The sequence below is a fragment of the Stigmatopora argus genome, chromosome 13 (assembly GCF_051989625.1).
Source record: "Stigmatopora argus isolate UIUO_Sarg chromosome 13, RoL_Sarg_1.0, whole genome shotgun sequence".
Lineage (NCBI taxonomy): Eukaryota > Metazoa > Chordata > Actinopteri > Syngnathiformes > Syngnathidae > Stigmatopora > Stigmatopora argus.
Genome location: NC_135399.1, coordinates 974,941 through 996,299, shown reverse-complemented (window position 1 = coordinate 996,299; position 21,359 = coordinate 974,941). Strand labels below are relative to the sequence as shown.

The window sequence follows — 21,359 nt, the reverse complement described above, 5'->3', positions numbered from 1 at the left end:
CCCGATTAGCATCGAAGATCGCTAATCCAAAAAATTGGGTTTTCAAAAAAATATTCCGATTCACCCCAAATTCAACACATGCTTGTAAACTCCGGTCATAAGTGTTAATCCGGAGTTTCAAGAACATGGGTTTCTTAACAGCAAAGAAAATCGATTAAGAGAAAACCATTTCAACTACAACCAAACTGTCAATTTGACCTCCACAGACTTTTGGGCCAAGCCGCTCAATGTTTAATTTCACTGCTTCGGTCCCCAAAAGCAAACTGGGTGTGTGCCCGTGTGTGTGTCTGTTCATTCCCTATGGACTGCAAAACGGCTAAGCCAATTTATCTCAAATTTAACACAGTTATGCTTTGAACGTCTGTGGATGCCATAGAATAGGTTTTGTATCGAAATTTTCCAGACAACGATCGATAATTGAAAAAATTGGGTTTCCTAAAAACAGCTCCGATCCATACCAAATTCAACACACATTTGCAATCTGCAGCCAGGGGTGTTCATCAGGAGTTTCAACATCATGGGTCTCTTAACAGCAAATAAAACCGATAAAATATAAAAAACAATATCCTCCGATTGCGACTAAACCGTCTGCTGGATTTCAACAAAAATTGGCAGGGTTTTGAATCTGGCCGTTCAGAAGGTCCATGCCAAGTTTCACAGTTTTTTGTTTACAAAGCCAGAATTCGTCAATCAATAACATGTCAAACCGGTATCTCCCAAAAACGCTGTTTTCAGAGAAAATAAGGTCAGCGTGCAGTGAAGCGGAAGGACGAATTGGGGCAAAACTTAGCGGTGTCTTTAACCCCATGCTCAAATTGGCATACCATGCATACAAAGAAAAATACACAAGAAACAACCTTGGTTGGATCTCGACTTCTTTGAAAACCCACATCCCTCATTCACACTTAACCGATGATTGCCTCCAGCCTTACAACACAGGGTACGCAGAAATGCTAATGTTAGTGTGCAGTGATCCCGTCGGAAGTGTTAATCCAGAGTTTCAAGAACATGGGTCTCTTAACAGCAAAGAAAATCGATAAAATAAAACATTTTTAAAAAGCGTTTAGACTACGACCGCACTGACAATCTGACCTCCATGGACTTTTGGGCCAAGCACCTTAATTTCACTGCTTCCCCGGTCCCTTTTCTTCGATCACCCGCCAATGATCAGTACAGTGTCCACTAGAGGGAACCCAGATTAGGAAAGTTCTCCCCCATCATCTTGAGATGGTGAATCTTTGCACACTTGCCTCTGTTCTTCTGCACCTTTTAAAACTGTTTTTGTCTGGATCACAATAGGCAGTTTTGTTGGTGCCACCATGCTATCTACACATTGCTCACTTGTCATTTCTCTAACCATATACTGCAATGTATTTATTTCTAAATACCCTCCATTTTTTCTTGCCCGTTCAAAACTTCTCGGCCTAGCTTTACCAAATATGGGAACCACAACATGGTCTGAGTCATTTCCTGTCACATCTAGAGTATAGCCGTCCTATACTGCGGTCAGCTCAGTTACCATCGCTGAAGTCACTGCAGAAGGTATTGTATCATCAGACGAAAATATTTTGGTAGGCAGATCGTTTGTCCTTACAGTCGTAACCACATTATGTGCGCCTGATTGAGGTCGCTGAGTGGCATTAGCAGTGAATATCATAGCATTATCAGCCGGAAGTAGCTTAAGTGTACGCCTCACTGCACGCATTGATAATTGTGGCCCTGTTCACTATCCTCCAATTTGCCTTTAGCCTTACACCCACTTCCTACTGTCCGGCTTTCTAGTATCATACTACACTGTTCTGATCCCCAGTCCGAGGGTTTTTGGTATGGTGTAAATTCTCTTCCACATAAGCGCTGGTCCCCCACTGACACTGTGACCGAACCAATGTCTTCCAAACTTCCCATTTGACTTGCCCTAACTTTAGCAGTCCACATTTCCTCAACTTCCAGTATTTCTCTAGATGCCGGTGTCGGTGCTTGCGTTGTGATTGTATGTTGCGCTTTTACCTCATGATCGATCTTATTAGACGGTCTCTTCACTGTCCCAGTGGGCTGGGTCAATGGTATTGGAGTCACCAGTGCCCACAGCATGCAGTTCAACATCACTATGTTCACAGATGTTAAAGATAAACTCCACCACTCCCCATGACACTTGTGAGGATAAGTGGTTCAGAACATGAATTAATGGTTTTAATGAGCCCATAAGTATTTATTTAAAGATAATTAAATTGTTTTGATGACACAATTTTCAATTTCATCAAAGATGTATTTATATTTATTTTTTTCCCATTTTGTACTCCATACACAAGCACATGAAACTGATCAGAAAGCAAACAGACACACTGCACTCACATAATTAACAGTCTCATTATGCTTATAAACCTGAAGGTATGAGAGCAGTCTCTCATCTCAAACCATGGTCTGGAATATTAAATGGCTTTCTGCAACTCTTCCTCGTCCTCCTCCTCCTCGGCATACAAATGCCTTCAACATTGGTTCTCCTAATATGCCTTGCCGCTTTTCCATATTCATTTAAAGGTGTTTATATTTAATTTTGTCCCATTTTGTACTCCGTACACAAGCACATGAAAGTTATCCGAAACCAAACACACACATACTGCACTCAGATAAATAAGAATCTCATTATGCTCATGGACCTACAGGTATTAGAGCAGTCTCATGGTCTGGAATATTAAATAGCTTTCTGCTTCTCTGCAACCCCTCCTTCTCTGCATACATATGCCTTCAACCTTCCTTTTCCTAACTTACTTGCCTTTGGGATCAAACACACTCAGCCACCCTGAGGCCCAGGCTGGAAATGAATTAAAATTACAGTGCTCATTGTCCCAGGCATCCGTTATTTATTGTTATTGTTATTGGTGTTGGTATTGGCGTTGTTGTTATTGTTATGGGCGTTGGCATTGTTGTTGTTGTAATTATTGTTATAATTAGAGCTACAGCGATGACGCCAGCCACTAAAACATACACCGTATAGCCAGTCAAATGGTAAGAAATTTTACCTTTTTTTTTACAGCTGTAGAATAGCAATATGGTGCGCGTGGAGCAAACAGCATTCAGCTTTTTAATTGACGTTACAATAATATTTTGTTCTAGAATACTATTTCATGCATTAAAATTAACCAGGCTGTTTTTGTTTTTTCCAACACTATATACAAATAAGCCCTTTTCTTTTTAAGAATAATGACTGTGTAGCTGTATACGTACTTATTCTCTGCTTCATGATGCATATGAAAGACAAATGGTATTTTTTCGTATTAATATATGAAGTTATTTTTTAAAAATATGGACATATTTGTCTTTATTACAGTAATCCCTCAAATTTTGCAGATAATGTTGACCAGACATGGCCGCGATAATCGAAAAAAAACGCAACGTTGGATCGCCCACCCCTATTATTACTACCATACTACATGTTTTCGCGCCTATACAATAATACAAGTACAATTATAAAGAAGTGTATTTATTACATATTACAGTTCTGAGCATATGAAAAAACTGCAATGTATTTATTTCTAAATATAATTTATAGATATCAAAAAATGAAAATACTTTAAATACTCCAATCACAGTGAAAATACTTCATCTCCGCTTTATATAAATTTAAAAAAGCAGGTTAATGGGAGTTTCAGTCAAAGTCCAAGACCTTTATACTTGTATAATGACAATAAAGGCATTCAATTCAATTCAAGTCCTCCTGCACAGTGGGGAAGCCCCCTTTCAGCGGGGTACAGTTTCGCATTCGGGATGAAGCAGTTTAAGAAACAGTCCTTTGTGAGTGCTTTCGTGATCCAGGCTTTCCTGCTGTTCATCCAGTAGACAGACAGAGAGCTTTTGTTGTTGTTGTTTTTAAAGCATGAGGACTGTCCATTTTTTAGATTAAGGCTGGCTTTACCATGAAGCCAGCCAACCAGCAGTACATCCACACATGACCGTCAGGCCTTGTGAACCTTGAAAGGTACTCCAAAACATTCGTACGTTCATTATGCCAATGGGAGAGCCTGTAACCAATTGAGTGTAGGTGAAGCTGAAGCCTGAGATATCTTTTCATTGATGTTCCTGTTCATGCGCTCAACGAACCACAAAGCAGCAGCTGTGCCTAATAATTAAAAATATGTGACATTGTCACCTATGCGTACACGCTACTGTGCTATGGCCCTAACATGTCCTGCAGTCTTATGAGTATGGAGTGCGATAACTGGAAAATGGAGGAGTAAGGTGAAAAATAAATCGGTTTTATTGATTGGCTAAAAGTGCACTTGTGTTTCTATATTGTCTTGTTTTATGTGTTATTGGGCCATGTGTGTGTGCTTCTTTGGCCCCCACCATTCTCATCTCCTACCTCATGCGAAAGCATGTTCGTTAAAATTATAGGTGTAAATTACTAAGCCCACAAGCGGAAAATGTCACAGAAAGCAGTATATCAGAATTCTTTACAAACTAAGTCTGTTGTATCATTGATCTCTTTAGCTGTGATTAAAATATATTAACATGACTGCAGATTAACCAACGTAATACCTTGTGTGTGTGGGGTTTCCCTTCAGGAAGGTTGCATTGGATTGTTTTGGCACTATGGAGTACATCCAAAGAATGGACTATTTAGTTTTTTAGTGGAAGGGTGTTGCCAACTTAATTTTGATACAGTGGTGATTTGTGAGATATGAATTTGACTTGAAAGGACATCAACAAGGGTTTTATGTAATAAAGACTGTGATAAATGGATGATAATGTGGGATCGTGGTTTTCTTGGAATTCCAGTTTCTGATCATCATGGCCACGTAAAGTCCAGCTTATCATAAACATTTCCTATCAAGAGCATGGCATTGGAGCCCGACATGGAAGCATCTTGAGCTCCATTTGTTTAGGTTCATTATGACGGGAGGATCCCAAAGCATACAAAAGTGTCCATAGCGAGTGAACAGTAACTTTTACTTTTTGATCGTTGAATATCTAAGGGTCTGGTAATTGCAGTCGCTGAGGCGTTGGCAGGGCTGGCGAGAACGATAGCAGTGGATCTGAATAGCAAACACAGGTCCAGGGACAAAAAAGGGGTCATAAGTCAGAGAAAATAACTAAACATGGAGGGTATGCAAGATTCAAGTGACGGATCCAAGTTCGAGATTTAGTAAGTGCCTCTTCGGTCGGGGTGCGCCCACTCAGTTTGTTACTTTTGTTTCTTTTGTCCCCGTTTTTGTATGATTATTTTTCGTTAAAATCCTGAGGTGGGCACCAGCGCTTTTGTCGCTTTTTTCCTGCCTCTCATCCTGGGTTCTGTCCTCTCTGCGGACTCGAGGCAGTCATGAAAGTTGAAGATACATGAATTAAGTAAATGAGGATATGAAAGTGTCTAGTAGAGGGGAGGATGATGCAAAGGACCGGGTAAAATTGAATGTTTATTCGCTATGGCGACCCCTTACGGGACAAGCCAAAAGTGTCATTTATAATTTTACACCACATCTGTGTTCTGATGTTTAGTTGGTTTTCTGAGGTGTATCATTAATTTGTTGTCAGTTTCATGCGGTTTCAGGAGGACATAAGTGTTACGTTTCATTTGGATGCCTACTTAAGTCAGGAGTAGGTTGATTCAAAGTGTGAGAATGCTCTTATCATGGCGGACTACAGGTTTCTTTAAGTATGATTGCTGCGACTTTGTTTTACAATTTTCACTGCAAATATTGGCCTTAAACATTGGGGACTAACAAAGGCTCGTCATCAACATCTTCCGCTTAACCGAAGTTGGTTTGATGGGGCAGTAGCTGCAGCAGGGAAGCCCGGACATCCATCTTCTCAGCCTCTTTATCCTGCTCTTACGGGAGGATCCCAAGGCGTTCCCGGCCCAGCATGTCCTGGGTCGGCCCCGTCGCCTCCTCCTGGTGATACTTGCCCAGAACACCTCACTAGGGAGGTGTCCAGGAGGCAACCTGATCAGATGTTCAAGCCAATTCATCTGGCCCCTTTTGATGCGGAGGAGTAGCGGCTCTACTCCAAGCCTATCCCAGTTTACCAAACTGCTCACCTTATCACTAAGGGAGAGTACGGACATCCTGCACATGAAACTCATTTCAGCCGCTTGTATCTGGGGTACTTTTCTTTCAGTCACGATCCACAGCCTGTGACCATAGATGAGGATAGGACCCTATATCGACCAGTAAATAGAGTTTCAACTGGCGCTACTCCTTCAGCACGACGGACAGACGGACGGATTGTCCACATCAATGCAGACACCGCACAGATCTGCCTGTCGATCTCCCGCTCAGTTTTTGTCTCACTTGTGAACAACCATTTGTGGAAGGACCTCATCCCTGACCCAGAGATTCCATCTTACTCCCACGGAGGACCATGGTCTCAGATTGGAAGGTGCTATATCTCATCTCGACTGCTTAACACTGTTGCAAAATCTTTCCAGTAAGGGCTGGACTTCGAGGCCTGAAGCCAACAAAACCACATCATTTGCAAAAAGGAGGGATGCAATACTGAGGGCAACAAACCCAACCCCCTCAACTGCAGCATCTTGATATTCTGTCCATATAAGTTATGAACATAGTCGATGTAATAGGGCAGCATTGGCGGAGTCCAACCCCCAATGAAAACAAATCCAACTTACTTGCGGCTATGCAGAAAGACTCTGGTCATACAGGGACCGGACCCGGCGTATCAGGGATTCCGGTATCCCATACTCCCGGAGTACCGCTCAAGAGACTCCCCGGAGATCATGGTCAAATGCCTTCTACAAGTACACAAAACACATGTAGAATGTAATATATATTATATAATGTCAGAGAGACAGAGAGAGTGTTGGAGCCATATTTAGGTTTCTTTGATTTCAATTTATTGAAATTTGATTTGTAAGTTTTGTGAATAATTCGGAAGAAGAAATAGTATTTGATTTATGGTCATAAGGATTACTCTTGTATATCTACCTATTGAACCTTGGTGTACTTTGACTTATCTGAGAGGGTCATGTGAGAACCAGGATTTGAATGGTTCATTCATAAAAGCCAGGGGACAGGTGACAGTGTGGAAAGGCAAACAGTTTTCGACCGCATACTTTATCGCATACTTTATTGCATACTTTATCGCATACTTTATCGCATACTTTATCGCGTACTTTATCGCATACTTTATCGCGTACTTTATCGCATACTTTATCGCATACGTTAATGACCTGAGTTACTCACGTAGTTTGGTTTAGTTTATTCTTCGATCATTATTTGAAAGTCAACCGGATTGTTTAATAAGTACCTTTGAATTTTGTGGATTTTGAAGGGTCACACAGTCCTGTTTATTTTGATAAAAGTGTACAGGTTTTTATCGGCGCTTATTCACTTAGAAAGAGACAAAGAGACATTGGTTCGGTCGCAGTGTCAGTGGGGGACCAGCGCTTATGTGGAAGAGAATTTACACCATACCAAAAACCCTCGGACTGGGGATCAGAACAGTGTAGTATGATACTAGAAAGCTGGACAGTAGGAAATGGGTGTAAGGCTAAAGGCACATTGGAGGATATTTCAAAAAAGCATATAGCTTTTCCGGCGCGATCACACAGTCCGCGACTTTCGCGGGCAGTTCACATAGAAAAGTGACTTTCAGTGCAAACCCCACAGGACGCGACTTTTCTAAACAAACAACTTCCGTGAACAACAATGACAATCTTATTTCACAAGGACAAAAATCACAGATCATTCCCCTGACCTATGTTCCCTCTAATTTTTTGTGTCTGGGCAGAAAGACGACCTGCCTGAGCACACTGAGTACCAGTGTGAGCAACATTATAATTGCTCGCTATGGGCAGGCACACACCAGTATCACACCTCCCATAAGCAGGTGTATGTCTACTACACATAAATGATTTAGTAATAATAAAATGTAATGATTAATATCTATGAATGGGCGGCCCGGCGGATGAGTGGTTCACGCGTCGGCCTCACAGCTCTGGGGTCCTGAGTTCAAATCCAGGTCGGTCCACCTGTGTTGAATTTGCATATTCTCCCTGGGCCTGCGTGGGTTTTCTCTGAGTACTCAGTTTTCCTCCCACATCCCAAAAAGATGCATTGTAGGCTGATTGGACACTAAAATTGCCCCTAGGTATGGGTCTGAGTGTGCATGGCTGTCCGTCTCTTTGTGGCCTGCGATTGGCTGGCCACCGATACAGGGTGTCCCCCGCCCCTGGCTCAAAGTCAGCAGGGATAGGCTCCAGCACCCCCCATGAGTGATAAAGTGGAAAAAGCGGTTCAGAAAATGAATGAAAAAATATCTGTGAATAAAACATCTTCATAAATGCCATTAGAATATGCACAAATCCGACTAAAATTTTACCTTATTTTACACATCTGTCCTTCTCACTTCTCAAATGACTTTTCTGCTGAACGTGTCACTTGAAATAGGCAAGTTTCCATTATATGCAATATTTTTCCATGATTTGGCTTTGATTTATTTAATAAGGGATAGCACATATTAATGAACATATTCATATTCATGTTAATGAACATATATATGTAAGATTGTACTGAGGGCTAATTTCCATTTATAGTCCATTGTGTAGGTTGAAGACAAATGATCACACATACTGACACACGCACACAACCACACAAACAGCAGATTTAGACAGTTCTCACCCGATTTCACCGCTTGTTCTTCTATTTGCACAGTAAAGTAAAAAGGAATGTATTAAGAAATATTAAAATGTAATTAAAAAAATGATAGAAGGGCTGTAAAACACGAAAAACATAAGAGTGGACGGAGCTACTGCCACAGGCTGCCGTGTGAACGGCGCTATCATGGGTAAAAAATAAAAATAAATAAAAAGGTTGGATTTTATTTTGTGCGCTCCATATGATTGCTGTGCGCGGAGAAGACGAGAGTAGTGCACAATGGTGCACGCGCGCAGCTTAGAGGGAACATTGCCCCTGACTCTTCTAAAATGTTGATGTTTCTATAAATTATGCAGAAATTAAAATCTGCTTACCTTTTTGTTTTGTCCCCCAAGAGTCTGCAAGGAAAGTCATGAACTTCAGAACAAATCACGTCGGGGTCAGCATTTGTGAAATGTTCTTTTTTTTTTGTTCTGAAAGATCTGGTGAAACAAGTGTTAACAAAAATATAGGCAAGACATTATTGAAGCTTCCATGACCTTTTCTTTTTATTGGCTCGAGAAAAGGCAAGATTCCCGTTCTGACTCCATTTGTTAAAGCCTTCATTGCCTCCACCTAACGTGGACGTTAACCTAAACATTTGTTGAGAATGTTTAGACAGGCCAGGAAAGATCAAATTAATAAAAGCTTCACAACTGGCAGAACACAGCTAAATTGTTTATACAGCAAACATCCAGCATTAACTGCTGTTTATTACACATTGTTGTGAAGACTCTGCCCAAAAACTATGATCAAATTAGTGGCTATCACTTTGGTACATAAACCTTTAAGTTACTTTTTATAGCAAAGAATTCATAACAATTTTAAATTGGACAACTCCTCGTGCTTGCTTTTGTGTAATGCGCGTCAAAGCTCCACTATCTGCCGTGCGTGGCTACAGCCTATAGGAACATTAAGCTTAAAATCGCCACAACAAATAGACGAAAACTGGCCTCAGATCGAAGCATTAAGAACTACAATGGACTACAAAGAGGGACTGCATGTTTTTGTCCTTGTGGATTAAACCGAGGAATGGACTGAAAAGTTTGCTGTCAGAGGACGCGCTGTAAAAAAGGATCAGCGCATTGAGTCTTGAGTAATCATGCAATGAATGGATAGATTTAAATAATTCCAATGGGATCGCAAACAGCAAAGCTTTATTCATTGATTATTGTTTGAAACAAACTGAGTGTAAAGAGTTTGAGAAGTCAGAATCTCCAATGTTTCAAGTGCCTTATCGAGGGCTTCATCAGAGAGACGGAGAGACGGAGAGACGGAGAGACGGGGTGACGGGGAGACGGGGAGACAGAGAAAGAGACAAGATAGAGAGACAGAGAGAGGGGGCAGAGGGGCAGAGAGCGAGCGAAAGGGAGAGAGAGCGAAAGAGAGAGAGAGAGCGAAAGTGAGCAAAAGAGAGAGAGCGAAAGAGAGAGAGCGAAAGAGCAAAAGAGAGAGAGCAAAAGAGAGAGCGAAAGAGAGTGAAAGAGAGAGAGAGCGAAAGAGAGAGAGAGAGCAAAAGAGAGAGTGAAAGAGAGAGAGCAAAAGAGAGAGAGCGAAAGAGAGCAAAAGACAGAGAGCAAAAGAGAGAGAGTGAAAGAGGGCAAAAGAGAGAGAGCGACAGAGGAAAAGAGAGAGAAAGAGTGAAAGAGCAAAAGAGAGAGAGAGAGAGAGAGAGAGAGAGAGAGAGAGCGAAAGAGAGCAAAAGAGAGCAAAAGAGAGAGCGAAAGAGGGCAAAAGAGAGAGAGCGAAAGAGAGCAAAAGAGAGAAATAACAAGATCCCGGAGATTAAGCGGCTCCACAGGGTGTCTGGTCTCTTCTGTACAGATAAGCTTAAAAGCTCGGTTATCTGGGAGGGGCTCGGAGTAGAAAAGTTTTTTTAGGATGTTCCCTGCACACCTCCCTCGGGAGATGTTCCAGGCAAGTCCCACCGGGAGGAGCCCACGGGGACACACTGGGGAGACTATTTCTCCCGGCTGGCTCGAGAACGCCTTGGGATCCACCCGGAAAGCCGGATGAAGTGGCTGGGGAGAAGGAAGTCTGGGCTTCCCTGCTGAAGCTGCTTCCCCCACGACCCGACCTCGGATAAAGCGGATAAAGATGAGATGAGATGAGTCTCGAAACCAGCCCTTGTGGCAAAATTGATGACAGGAGGTCTCTGTGACAAGGGCATGTCTTTAGTCATCTCACTGCTGAATTTGGAATGTGACTCAGGGAAGGAGGAATTGCTGCTGCTGCATACTCTTCAACAGTTAAAAAATATGTCACTACAAAATCATAACAGGTATGTAATGAACATCAAGTTGATGATGATTATCCGGTTCCCAATATGAAAAAAAACAATGTGAAAACATTTTGTTCCATGATATGAAAAAAAATCCAAGTTACGATACATTAAAGGAATTCTGACATCCCTAAATTGTAAATACAACTTCCTGTATCCGATATTTTAATAATTGTCGTAGTAAAGTTGTTATCCCACTGGCTATCTTTATACGTAATGCTGGCCTCCCGCTTGCTAGAAGAAAGCTGGATCTTTGTTTTGCCGAAAACTAAATTAGCATGCTGCAGACGGTTAGGAGAGCATGCTTGTGCGAAAGGGCAGTGCCCATTGTGTCTATCCGGAGGAAATAGCAACAAGTCCAACCCATAAATGGCGTGCTGCAGGTGTACGTCAGGGCTAGACCAAAATTGTGTAGCGGCAACTACCAGTTTGAGCGTGACCGTCCCAGCAAACAGCCTGGCAATTTTTATTTTTTTTCCGGGACCATGGTGAAGCACCTCCTGCTGGTGGTGAGTTCTTGATTCATGTGGAATGTAAGAAGAAAAATTAATGGGTCTGTTCCTACTGTGTTCATATAGGTGTTTAGTTAATAGACTGCAATAGGCTGATTCATTACAAAATACAATAAGTGAAAAGTTTAGCAAAATGTTCAGTCAAATAAATGTAAGGGAGTCTGAAATCAGCTATGAGTTTATTAAATTAAGTCACTCCACTAAACCGCAAAAAATATTTTCAAGCATCAAAAGTAGCTCTAATGAAATTTGTGTCTTTTGACTGCTGAAATACTGTACGTATCTTATCAAGAGCACACGACCACAGCACTAACATGGTTCTTCTGAGCAAACATCCCTCCACAAAAATGAACATTCACCATTCATTTCATTCAAAGGCTCTAATAATTTTAAATATAGTAAAACAGTTGGACACAAACGGAGCCTGCAGTATGATAACAGTAAGGGCCTTTCAGCAGATATGCCTTGCCATTGGAGTTCATTCTGCAGTCAGCAGAACCTAATCTCAGAGCTGAGTGTTCCTGTCAATGTGATCAAGCTTGCTTTTATTCATATGCTTGTCATTCAATTCAAAGGCACTATTTTCCACATCATGACATTTCTTTTTTGCTTGTTCCGTATGGTGATCTTCCAAAGATGGTGATTCATTGTCTGAATCAGCTGATTCCAGACCACATGACTTTTTATAGACTTGGTATCCTGTTGAGTAAAAAGCAAGAAACATTTAACAATTCATCATACTAACATATTTCAGTCATTTAACATAGCATCTATCAGTCATATTTGTTTGTGTTTTAAACACTTAAACATCTGCCAAATCGGCAGGGTTGTGCAATACATGTGGCTCGTTATAAACACCCAGTATGTGAAGACACCTGTCACCATCACCTAGGGTTGGACTATCGCCTTGTTTCCTGCTGTGTGGGCCCTACGTTTTTGTCAGAGTTTCTTGCCAACCTTTGGTTGTCCTTCTTAGAGTACTTTTTTTGCGATTTTGGTATCTCGAGTTTTCTTTCCGACTCGGTTGTGCTACTTTCTTTGTAATTTATTTTATGATTGATATTGCAATACCTTCGTTTAGCTTATCCTTGTCGGTAGTGCTTTCCCCTTTATTTTCTCGCTGACTCGGTCGAGCTGGGTTTTTTTGTACTTTTTTATTCTTGCATTTTTTGGCGTTCTTGTATTGTCAATAAATATTATTCTGCATTTGATTTCATGCGTTTGAGTTTTTGTTGGATACTTCCTTCAATGGCTTGCCATTCACAAAATCACAAAACATCAAACAAAATCAAATATGTTGACCTTTTCTCTTAGTCACATTACACTTCATATTGTTCCATTGTTTAATGAGTCTCATAACTGTTTATGTCTGTTTACACTTTAATTTATGTAAGTGTATGCAACCAGATGATTATATTCGATTTGCAAGAAAAGTGTGTTAACTTCGGGTGTTTGCACCAGGGAAAAGATAATGGTTTTCTGTTAATGAGAACAGAATAAAGGGCAAGCAAGCCACTGTTTTCTACTGTCATTTTTCAACAATAAAGGTGCATTGATACTCGTTCTTTTTGTGCTGTAGAATTTCAATTTGATGAATATATTTTATGTATGTATAGATTTTATGTTGTATCATGTTACAGGTAAATTTGACTCATTACAGTTTACATGTTTATCAATGTACTTGTTATCATTGTTTTTTTTCTACAATGTTCTGACTTTCTCTCATCTTGGGTCATAAACTGGTATGAAAAATCTGATCTCTTTTATGTGTAGTAAAATGTATGTGAACACTTTAATATGATTAATTAGCTGTTAAGTGGTAGGTTTAGGTTGGTATTGTGATATTGGATTGGATTGGATAACTTTATTCATCCCGTATTCGGGAAATTCACAGTAGCAAGAGGGTGAGGATGCAGAAATAGGAAAGGCATTTCAGACATAAATAGATAGGTAATAAGTAAGTTAATAAATAAATACATGAATAAATATATAAATAAATAAGCGTGTTGCTGAAATATATAAATAAATATATATATATATATATATATATATATATATATATATATATATATATATATATATATATATATAAATATATATATATATATATATATATATATATATATATATATATTTATATATATATATGTATATATATTTATATATATATATATATACATCTATACATCTCTAGCTCTATCTCTCTATATATATATATATATCAGTGTCGGTCGGTGCATTTTCTCGTAGCGCCTTCAACGTATCAATCCAACCCTCAAAAACTATTTTATGGCTATAAAACCTCTACTGCAGCTAGAGCTGCGACCCAAAAAATAATCAATAAATTAATGCACAAAAATGGGGTAAAATCCACTTCCTAGCAGCATTTCATGATTAAATACAAATACTGGAGCTTTTCACACATTAAAACCAGGCCAGGGGGGCGATTTTCCCGGGAAAAGACAGCGATAAACATCAATAGCGTACGGGCAAACATTGCCCGAAAATGGGGTAAAATCCAGCCGAAAACAGCATTTATTGATTAAATACAAATACTGGAGCTTTTTAGACATCAGAACCGGGCCCGGAGTATCATTTCCCCGGTAAAAAGACAGCGATGAACGTTGCTACGTCCATACGTGAAATGACAAAAAATGCACTAAAATTAGGTCAAATCCACTTCCTAGCAGCATTTATTGACTGAATACAGATACTGGAGCTTTTGAGAGATTACAACCAGGCCAGGGGGTGATTTCCTCGGGAAAAGACAGCGATGGACGTCAATGGCGAAATGGCAAAAATTAAACTGGGATAAAATCCACATCCTAGCAGCATTTAGTAATTAAATACGAACACTGGAGCTTAAATACAAACACTGGAGCTTTTCAGATATGAGAACCGGGCCCACAATTGAAATATTATTTAGGAATATAGCCATATTTTACTCACCAAAAATCCTTTTTAACTGTACACAATATCCATCCTCCTTCTTTTCTTCCTTCTTTCCTATCGCCATCGAAGCTAATGATGAAAGTCGAGCCTGTCCTGTCATATTTCTGGCATAGTCCGTTTTGAAAATGGCTTTAAATCAAAACAACAATATACTATTTGCTTGTGGAGCTAAGTTAGCACACTGAAAGTGCCGCACACACATTTTCCCGGCTGTAACAGGCTTGCTAGCTTCGGAGTTGACCGCCCTTTCTTAATGATGTGTTGGAATTATTGTAAATAAGTTATCCTGATTTTAGTTTAGACTGTTGAAATGTTAGTTAATAGAATTGGGGATGTCTTGACTCCCTGGGGAAAGTTTCACCTTATTCAACAAAGAGGAACTACCCCAGGGGGTCTGTTTGTCTGTTTTGTGAGGGTTGCAAGATATCGGGAAGGAGACTATAAAGATGTTATCTTGAAGGGGCATATGGTCATGATCAAAGAACCTTTTGTAACTGGGAGAGATCTTTCTCTCCTTTGATCAGCTTGAAACTTCCTGTAACTTGGACACTCCCAAACCACAATAAGAGAATTGGCAGGGGGAGATTTTCTTCAGAGTGTTTTTGGAGGACTGTGACAGGGACAGTCCCTTAACCTCTCATTTTTAAATAAAGTTAACTAAAATTCTCTGTGATTTCCTTCTTTACAGATTGGTGATACAAATGTCTGGTGTTTAAACCTAACATTTAATTGGTCCTTCGAGCCGGATTCCAAGATACCGGACGATCCCAGCGGGTGAGCAAGATCCAGAAAAGTCTGTGGCCACAGCATAAAGATCCTTTTCCAGGACTGTTTCTTCCTTACGGGCTGGGGTCCAAAGGTTGAAGGGATACCGAGGACGCAGAGAATCGTGAGTAAATTTTATTTAAAAAAGGAATGAATGAGAACGAAGTAAAAAAAATAGAGAACGTAAATAAAAAGCCCTGAGAATCCTAGGCTCTATCAGGTAAAATTCAAACAACAAACTTCCGTGGCGGACAGACCCCCTTAGTTGAAAAAGACTAATTAAATTCTGTAAAGGATAGCGGAGTCCAGGTTGTATTGAATGAACAATAACAGAAATCCGTGGCGGACAGACCCCCTTAGTTGAAAAAGACTAATTAAATTCTGTAAAGGTTGGCGGAGCCTTGGTTGCGAATTAAAAGGAGTGAACGTGTAAAAAAAGTGTGTATGGAAATACATTTTACCATTTTGTGATTTGTATCTCATATCAAACAACAGGAGACAAATGTCGACCTCTAGTGGATGTATGTAGACATGAAACTCCGCCTGAAAAGGTTGAAGTGAGTTTACCACTAAAGGAATTTATCGACATCCTGTTGTCTAAACCCAGTGTTAGTGCACTATAGGTGCAAAGACCCACTGGGACTAAATTTTATTCAAAAATGGGTAAAGTACAGAGTAAAACAAGTAAAAAAGAGGAATTCCTCTCGGAACTCGCGTCTAAAGACTGGAAGATAGTCCATAGAGAGGATCCCGACGCGGTGGAATCCTTGCGTTATTGGGTAAAAAAATATGGGTTCACCGGTTGACTAATAATAAAAGATATTCGTGAATTACAACAAAAAATCGAAGAATCGTGTAACAAAAAACGAAGTAAAATGCAAAAACGAGGTTATGATCAAACCAAACTTTGGCTTCGGATAGCAGGGCAAAGGGAGAAGGGTGAGAAAGTTGCTAAACAAAAAAGAGAAGAAGAGAAAAGGCGGGAAAGAGAAGAGAGAGAAAAAAAGGTCATGTATCACAGGAAGGAAGATAATGAATATGTGGGTCCATATAGTGGAGTAAGACAAATGTTAGCACAGCAACAAGAACCGACTACTCTCGAAACAGCGATCTCCGGATCACCCCCTCCACAATATAAACTAAAAGAAACCCATCCAAAAGTACATCAAACTAGATCCCAAGGCGTCATCGGGGAATGGTCAAAAGGGTTAGTAACGGGACTGGAAGGTGTGCTGTCACCCCCACCAAAAGGAGCAGGGTGTAAAATACAAAAAGGGGGGGGGAGGAGCACATGTATCCTTTGATAGAGTTACCAAACCCACAAGCGGGTGACCCAAACGGGGCACCCATCGTTAGAGTTTATAGGACGTGGACACAGGAAGATGTGAGGAAGGCTGTAGAAGGAATTTCACACCCAAAGGAAGATTTAGCTGAGTGCGAGGCAGGAATGGAAAACCTCAGACATTCATACCATTTAAATGGAATGGAGGTACAACAAGTATGGATGTGTAAATTGGGATCAGATTGGTTCTATGTTAAAGGGTCTTATAATCCGACCGATGGCGAAGGTAAAATCCTTCCGCCAGAATCAGATGGGTTGAATGATCAAGTGAGATTGTTGTTAGACAGAATCAGAGTAAAATATAAGAAAAGGTCAAATTACACTGAAATAGGAAGATGCAAACAAAACTCGGAGGAATCATTTGAAGAATATATAATTAAAATGGAAAAAGTATTTAGACAACACAGCGGATTAGAACATGATGAGAATGATGCGCGCCCCTATAAACAACAGTTAAAAAACGCCCTCCACTCTAATTCTTTGCCAGAAATAAAACAGTGGGTTGATCGCCATTACATAGGAATGAACGGAGGAACGTTGGGGGATTACATAAACCATGCTCTTCATGCAGAAAAGGTGATAAAAAATAAAAAACAGCAAAAGAAAGAAGCAGTTTTCTTTTATGGGGACGAAGATAGTTTTGGGACTGAAGCATATTACCACCAGTATTCGAACGGTAGAGGTCGCGGCAGGGGAAGAGGTCGCGGCAAGGGTGCGGCCAGCGGGGGAGTTCTCGGGTTTAAACCGGGAGCTTATCACGAAGGCAATCCGAGGGCCTGCTGGTCGTGCGGCAAAGAGGGCCACATAGCCAAGGAATGCAAAATCTACCCTCCCCACGTACCGCAACGACGTGATAACACATGACTAGAACGGGAGGTAGCAAAACAAATGGCTACCAAAAGTAAAGATGAGATACCAATTGGGTACAAGGGAGAAGTGGAATGTAAAAAAGAAATGGGATATGAGGATCAAATCGGGAGTGAAGATGAAATATTGAATTTAGACGAAATATTATTCGAAGAAAAGGTCAGACCAGAAGTGATAATATGGGTACAAGGCAAACCATTAAAATTCCTTTGTGACACAGGAGCATGTAGAACCACGATCAGGGAATCAATACCAAACTTAAAACCAAGCCCAAATTTCGCAATAGTTAGGGCAGCACAGGGCGCCACAAAATCAGTCCAAATTACAGAACCAGTCTGGCTTAGGGATCCAAAAGGCAAATCATGCCAGTTATCGATCTTAATACTACCTGAATGTCCAGTAAACCTTTTGGGCAGAGACGGCCTTGTGGGGCTAGGCCTGGCCGTTCTGCCAACGTCAGATGGCATGAAAATAATTAGACATAAACCAGAACAAGTGTTCGTGTTACAAGGGATGGGACAGCCAAATTACTATTATTCTCTGGACATTCCAAACAAGCCACCGATGCAAACAGGAACTAGTCTAATACAAGAGGGAATAAATTCGGTGCAGTTTGAAGGGGACCGTATGTCCCCAGAAAATTTACATGTCACAATGTCGTATATAAATAAACCAGATCTAAAGTACAAGGAAAGCCTCGATAAAGTCACCCCTACTCGAATAACGGTCACTTACCTATATACAAACGGGTTGGCAGATGCTGCAACCGCAGTCGCCTTGCCTGAAAAGGCACAAGCCCTTTTTAAATTACATACGGCACCACACATCTCTTTGTGTAAGTCCGAACACACCCAGTGGAAAGACTTAGGCAGGCTAGTGGAAATAGGGGAGAAAGCACATGACTGGGAGCCCTTGGGGCCTAATACATGGTATAGTGCGTCAACTGAGCTGTGGCGGAAATCGCTTTTTTGGACAGTAACTGTCGAGGCGGGGGTACACTTAGTTCCAAAACGAAAGTGACAAATATTATTTTCAAAAGACGAAGAAGAATTGCTAAAACAAATACCTGCAAAATTATGGTCTAAAGGGCCTACAGATGTAGGACTCATCAAAGGTGCAGAACCTGTAATGATCCGACCTAAAACTGAATATAAACCTCGCGTAAAACAATACCCACTTAAAATTGATGCAATAGAAGGGATAAAACCTGTAATAGACGACTTACTCAAAGCAGGGGTATTAATAGAATGCGTCGACTCTCCGTGTAACACACCAATATTCCCAGTAAGAAAAGCTGCTCCATCAAATGGATGGAGAATGGTCCAAGATTTAAAAGCGGTAAATAATGCAGTAATTCAAAGATCCCCAACAGTGGCAGATCCATATACATTGTTGAACTCGCTAAACCCAAACGCAAAATACTTTACAGTAGTGGACATCAGCAATGCATTTTTTTCGGTACCAGTACATAAGGACAGTCAATTTTGGTTTGCGTTCACGTTCCAAGGAAAACGTTATACATACACTCGACTGCCGCAAGGTTACTGCGAGAGTCTGACTATATATTCTCAAGCTCTAAACGCAAATTTAGCAACCTTCGAGCCGCCAAAAAGTAGCCAAATAATGACTTACGTAGATGACATTTTAATCGCATCAGAAACCAAGGAGCAATGCGAAAAAGACACATTAGCGTTGCTAAAACACTTAGCTGAAGAAGGTCATAAAATCAACAGAAATAAGTTACAATTCTGCCAAAAAGCGGTAAAATACTTGGGTCATCAGTTAAGTGCGGGGGGCAGAACAATTTTAGAAGAAAGAAAGGTGGCAATCCTAAAAGCACCGAAGCCACTTACAAAAAAGCAAATGATGTCCTTTTTAGGGCTCACAAATTACTGCAGATGTTGGGTACCAATTTATGCCGAATTAACAGCGCCATTGCAAGCCCTGATGTATAAAGAAGAACTAAAAATGTCAGACAAATTGAAATGGACGCCAGAAGCAGAAACGGCATTTTGCGATTTGAAACAGGCGCTAGTGAGTAGTAGCACACTCGCGTTGCCTGATTATTCTAAAGAATTTGTACAAATGGTGGACTGTAAGAATTATTTCATGACATCGGTATTGACTCAGAAATATGGCGAGAAGCTGAGACCAGTGGCATATTATTCCACAAAGTTAGATGCAGTGGCCTGTGCACTGCCACATTGTGTTAGAGCAGTGGTCGCAGCATCACTAGCGGTAACAGCAAGCGCTGAGGTGGTATTGTTCCACCCATTAGTTTTAAAAGTTCCCCACGCGGTCTCAGCTCTACTCTTACAAACAAAAATGAGTTTTCTGTCACCGGCAAGACATCTGTCTTGCATGTCAATACTACTGTCTCAGCCGCATCTAAAAATAGAAAGGTGTACAGTGCTCAATCCAGCAACACTAATTCCCACAGAGGAGGAAGGTGAAAAACACGATTGCGAAGCATTAGCGGAACAAAAGAGTAAAAGTAGACCAGACCTTAAAGATACACCGCTAGAAAATGGAGAAATAATATTTGTAGACGGGTCCTCGAAAAAAGATGATAAAGGGAAAACAAAAACCGGCTACGCCATAGTAACTCAAACAGTAATATTACAAGCAGCAGCGTTACCGCAACATTTCTCAGCACAAGCTGCAGAATTAGTGGCACTTACTGAAGCATGTAAATTAATGAAAGGACAGGCGGTCACAATATATACGGACAGCCAATATGCGTTTGCAACCACTCAAACGTTTGCGCAACACTGGAAAAATAGGGGTATGGTCACATCAACTGGAAAACCAGTGACTCACGCCGAATTACTAACTGAACTATTACAAGCCGTGCAACTACCGACACAATTAGCAATATGTAAATGTACTGCACACCACTGTTCCCTCTAAGCTGCGCGCGTGCGCAATTGCGCACTACTCTCGTCTTCTCTGCGCAGCAGCAATCCTATGGCGCGCAGTAAAAAAAAAAAAGATTTTTTTTTTTTTTTTTTTTTTTTTTTTTTTTTTTTTTTTTTTTTTTTTTTTTTTTACCCCTTTCTTTATGATGGCGCCGTTTAAGCGGCAGCCAGTGATAGTAGCTCTGTCCACTTATGTTTTTCGTGTTTTACAGCATGTTTTACATGAAAAATTAGAGGGAACATTGACATGCACCTGCTTGTGGCAGGTGTGATACTGGTGTGCCCATAGCGAGCAATGATGATGTCGTGACCGGATGATTCGCCTAAAGACGTTTCGCCGACGGACGTTTGACAGACGGACAGGTCTCCGAATGAACGTTCGTTCAAACAGCGTTTAATGATTAAATACAAATACTAGTATTTGTATTTAATCATTAAACGCTGTTTTCAGCTGGATTTTACCGAATTTGAGAGCATTTTGAGCCGTTTGGCGAATGGACGTATATGGACATTTTTTTGCCTCCATCGCGACATTTTACCGAGGAATTCACTTCCCTGGGCTCGGCTCTAATGTCCAAAGAGCTCCAATATTTGTATTTAATCATTAAATGCTGTTTTAGGATGGATTTGACCCGATTGCTGTCATTTTACGGCTCGGTTCTGCTACATCTGCCCGCCCAAGAGTGCTTATTCCCGGGCTGCCATTGATGGTAGACTAACATTGATTTTTACTATAATTTGGACAACACCGGCGGCGGGCCGGATTAAAAATCCTAACGGGCCGTATATGGCCCGCGGGCCGAGGTTGAAAAACTTGTACACACACGATCCGGGGGCGGGGCAAGCGCGCGAATCCCGTTTCGGCGAAACCTCCGTTCGGCCGAATGAACGTTCGGCGGAACGTCCATTCGGCGACCTGCCCGTCTGTCAAACGTCCGTCGGCGAAACGTCTTTAGGCGAATCATCCGAGTACCGATGATGTCGCTCACACTGGTACTCAGTGCGCTCAGGGAGGTTGACTTTCTGCTCAGACCAACGAAAAATTAGAGGGAACATTGCTGCACACACATCAGG

General features: G+C 40.9%; 1 protein-coding gene and 1 long non-coding RNA gene across 2 annotated transcripts in view; one reads left to right on the top strand and one right to left on the bottom strand.

Annotated features, from left to right (window-relative positions):
* Positions 1-10,003: 10,003 nt before the first annotated feature.
* LOC144087190 (uncharacterized) overlaps positions 10,004-21,359 on the top strand; it is a 15,365-nt gene continuing 4,009 nt past the window's right edge. The window contains exons 1-2 of the long non-coding RNA XR_013304655.1: positions 10,004-10,929; positions 15,082-15,282. This is a non-coding gene — a long non-coding RNA (uncharacterized LOC144087190). The remainder of the gene's footprint in view (positions 10,930-15,081; positions 15,283-21,359) is intronic.
* LOC144087188 (ileal sodium/bile acid cotransporter-like) overlaps positions 11,604-21,359 on the bottom strand; it is a 26,646-nt gene continuing 16,890 nt past the window's right edge. Inside the window, exon 6 of the mRNA XM_077617552.1 lies at positions 11,604-12,140. Within this exon, the coding sequence (XP_077473678.1) occupies positions 11,947-12,140 (194 nt within the window). The 3' untranslated portion in view covers positions 11,604-11,946. The remainder of the gene's footprint in view (positions 12,141-21,359) is intronic.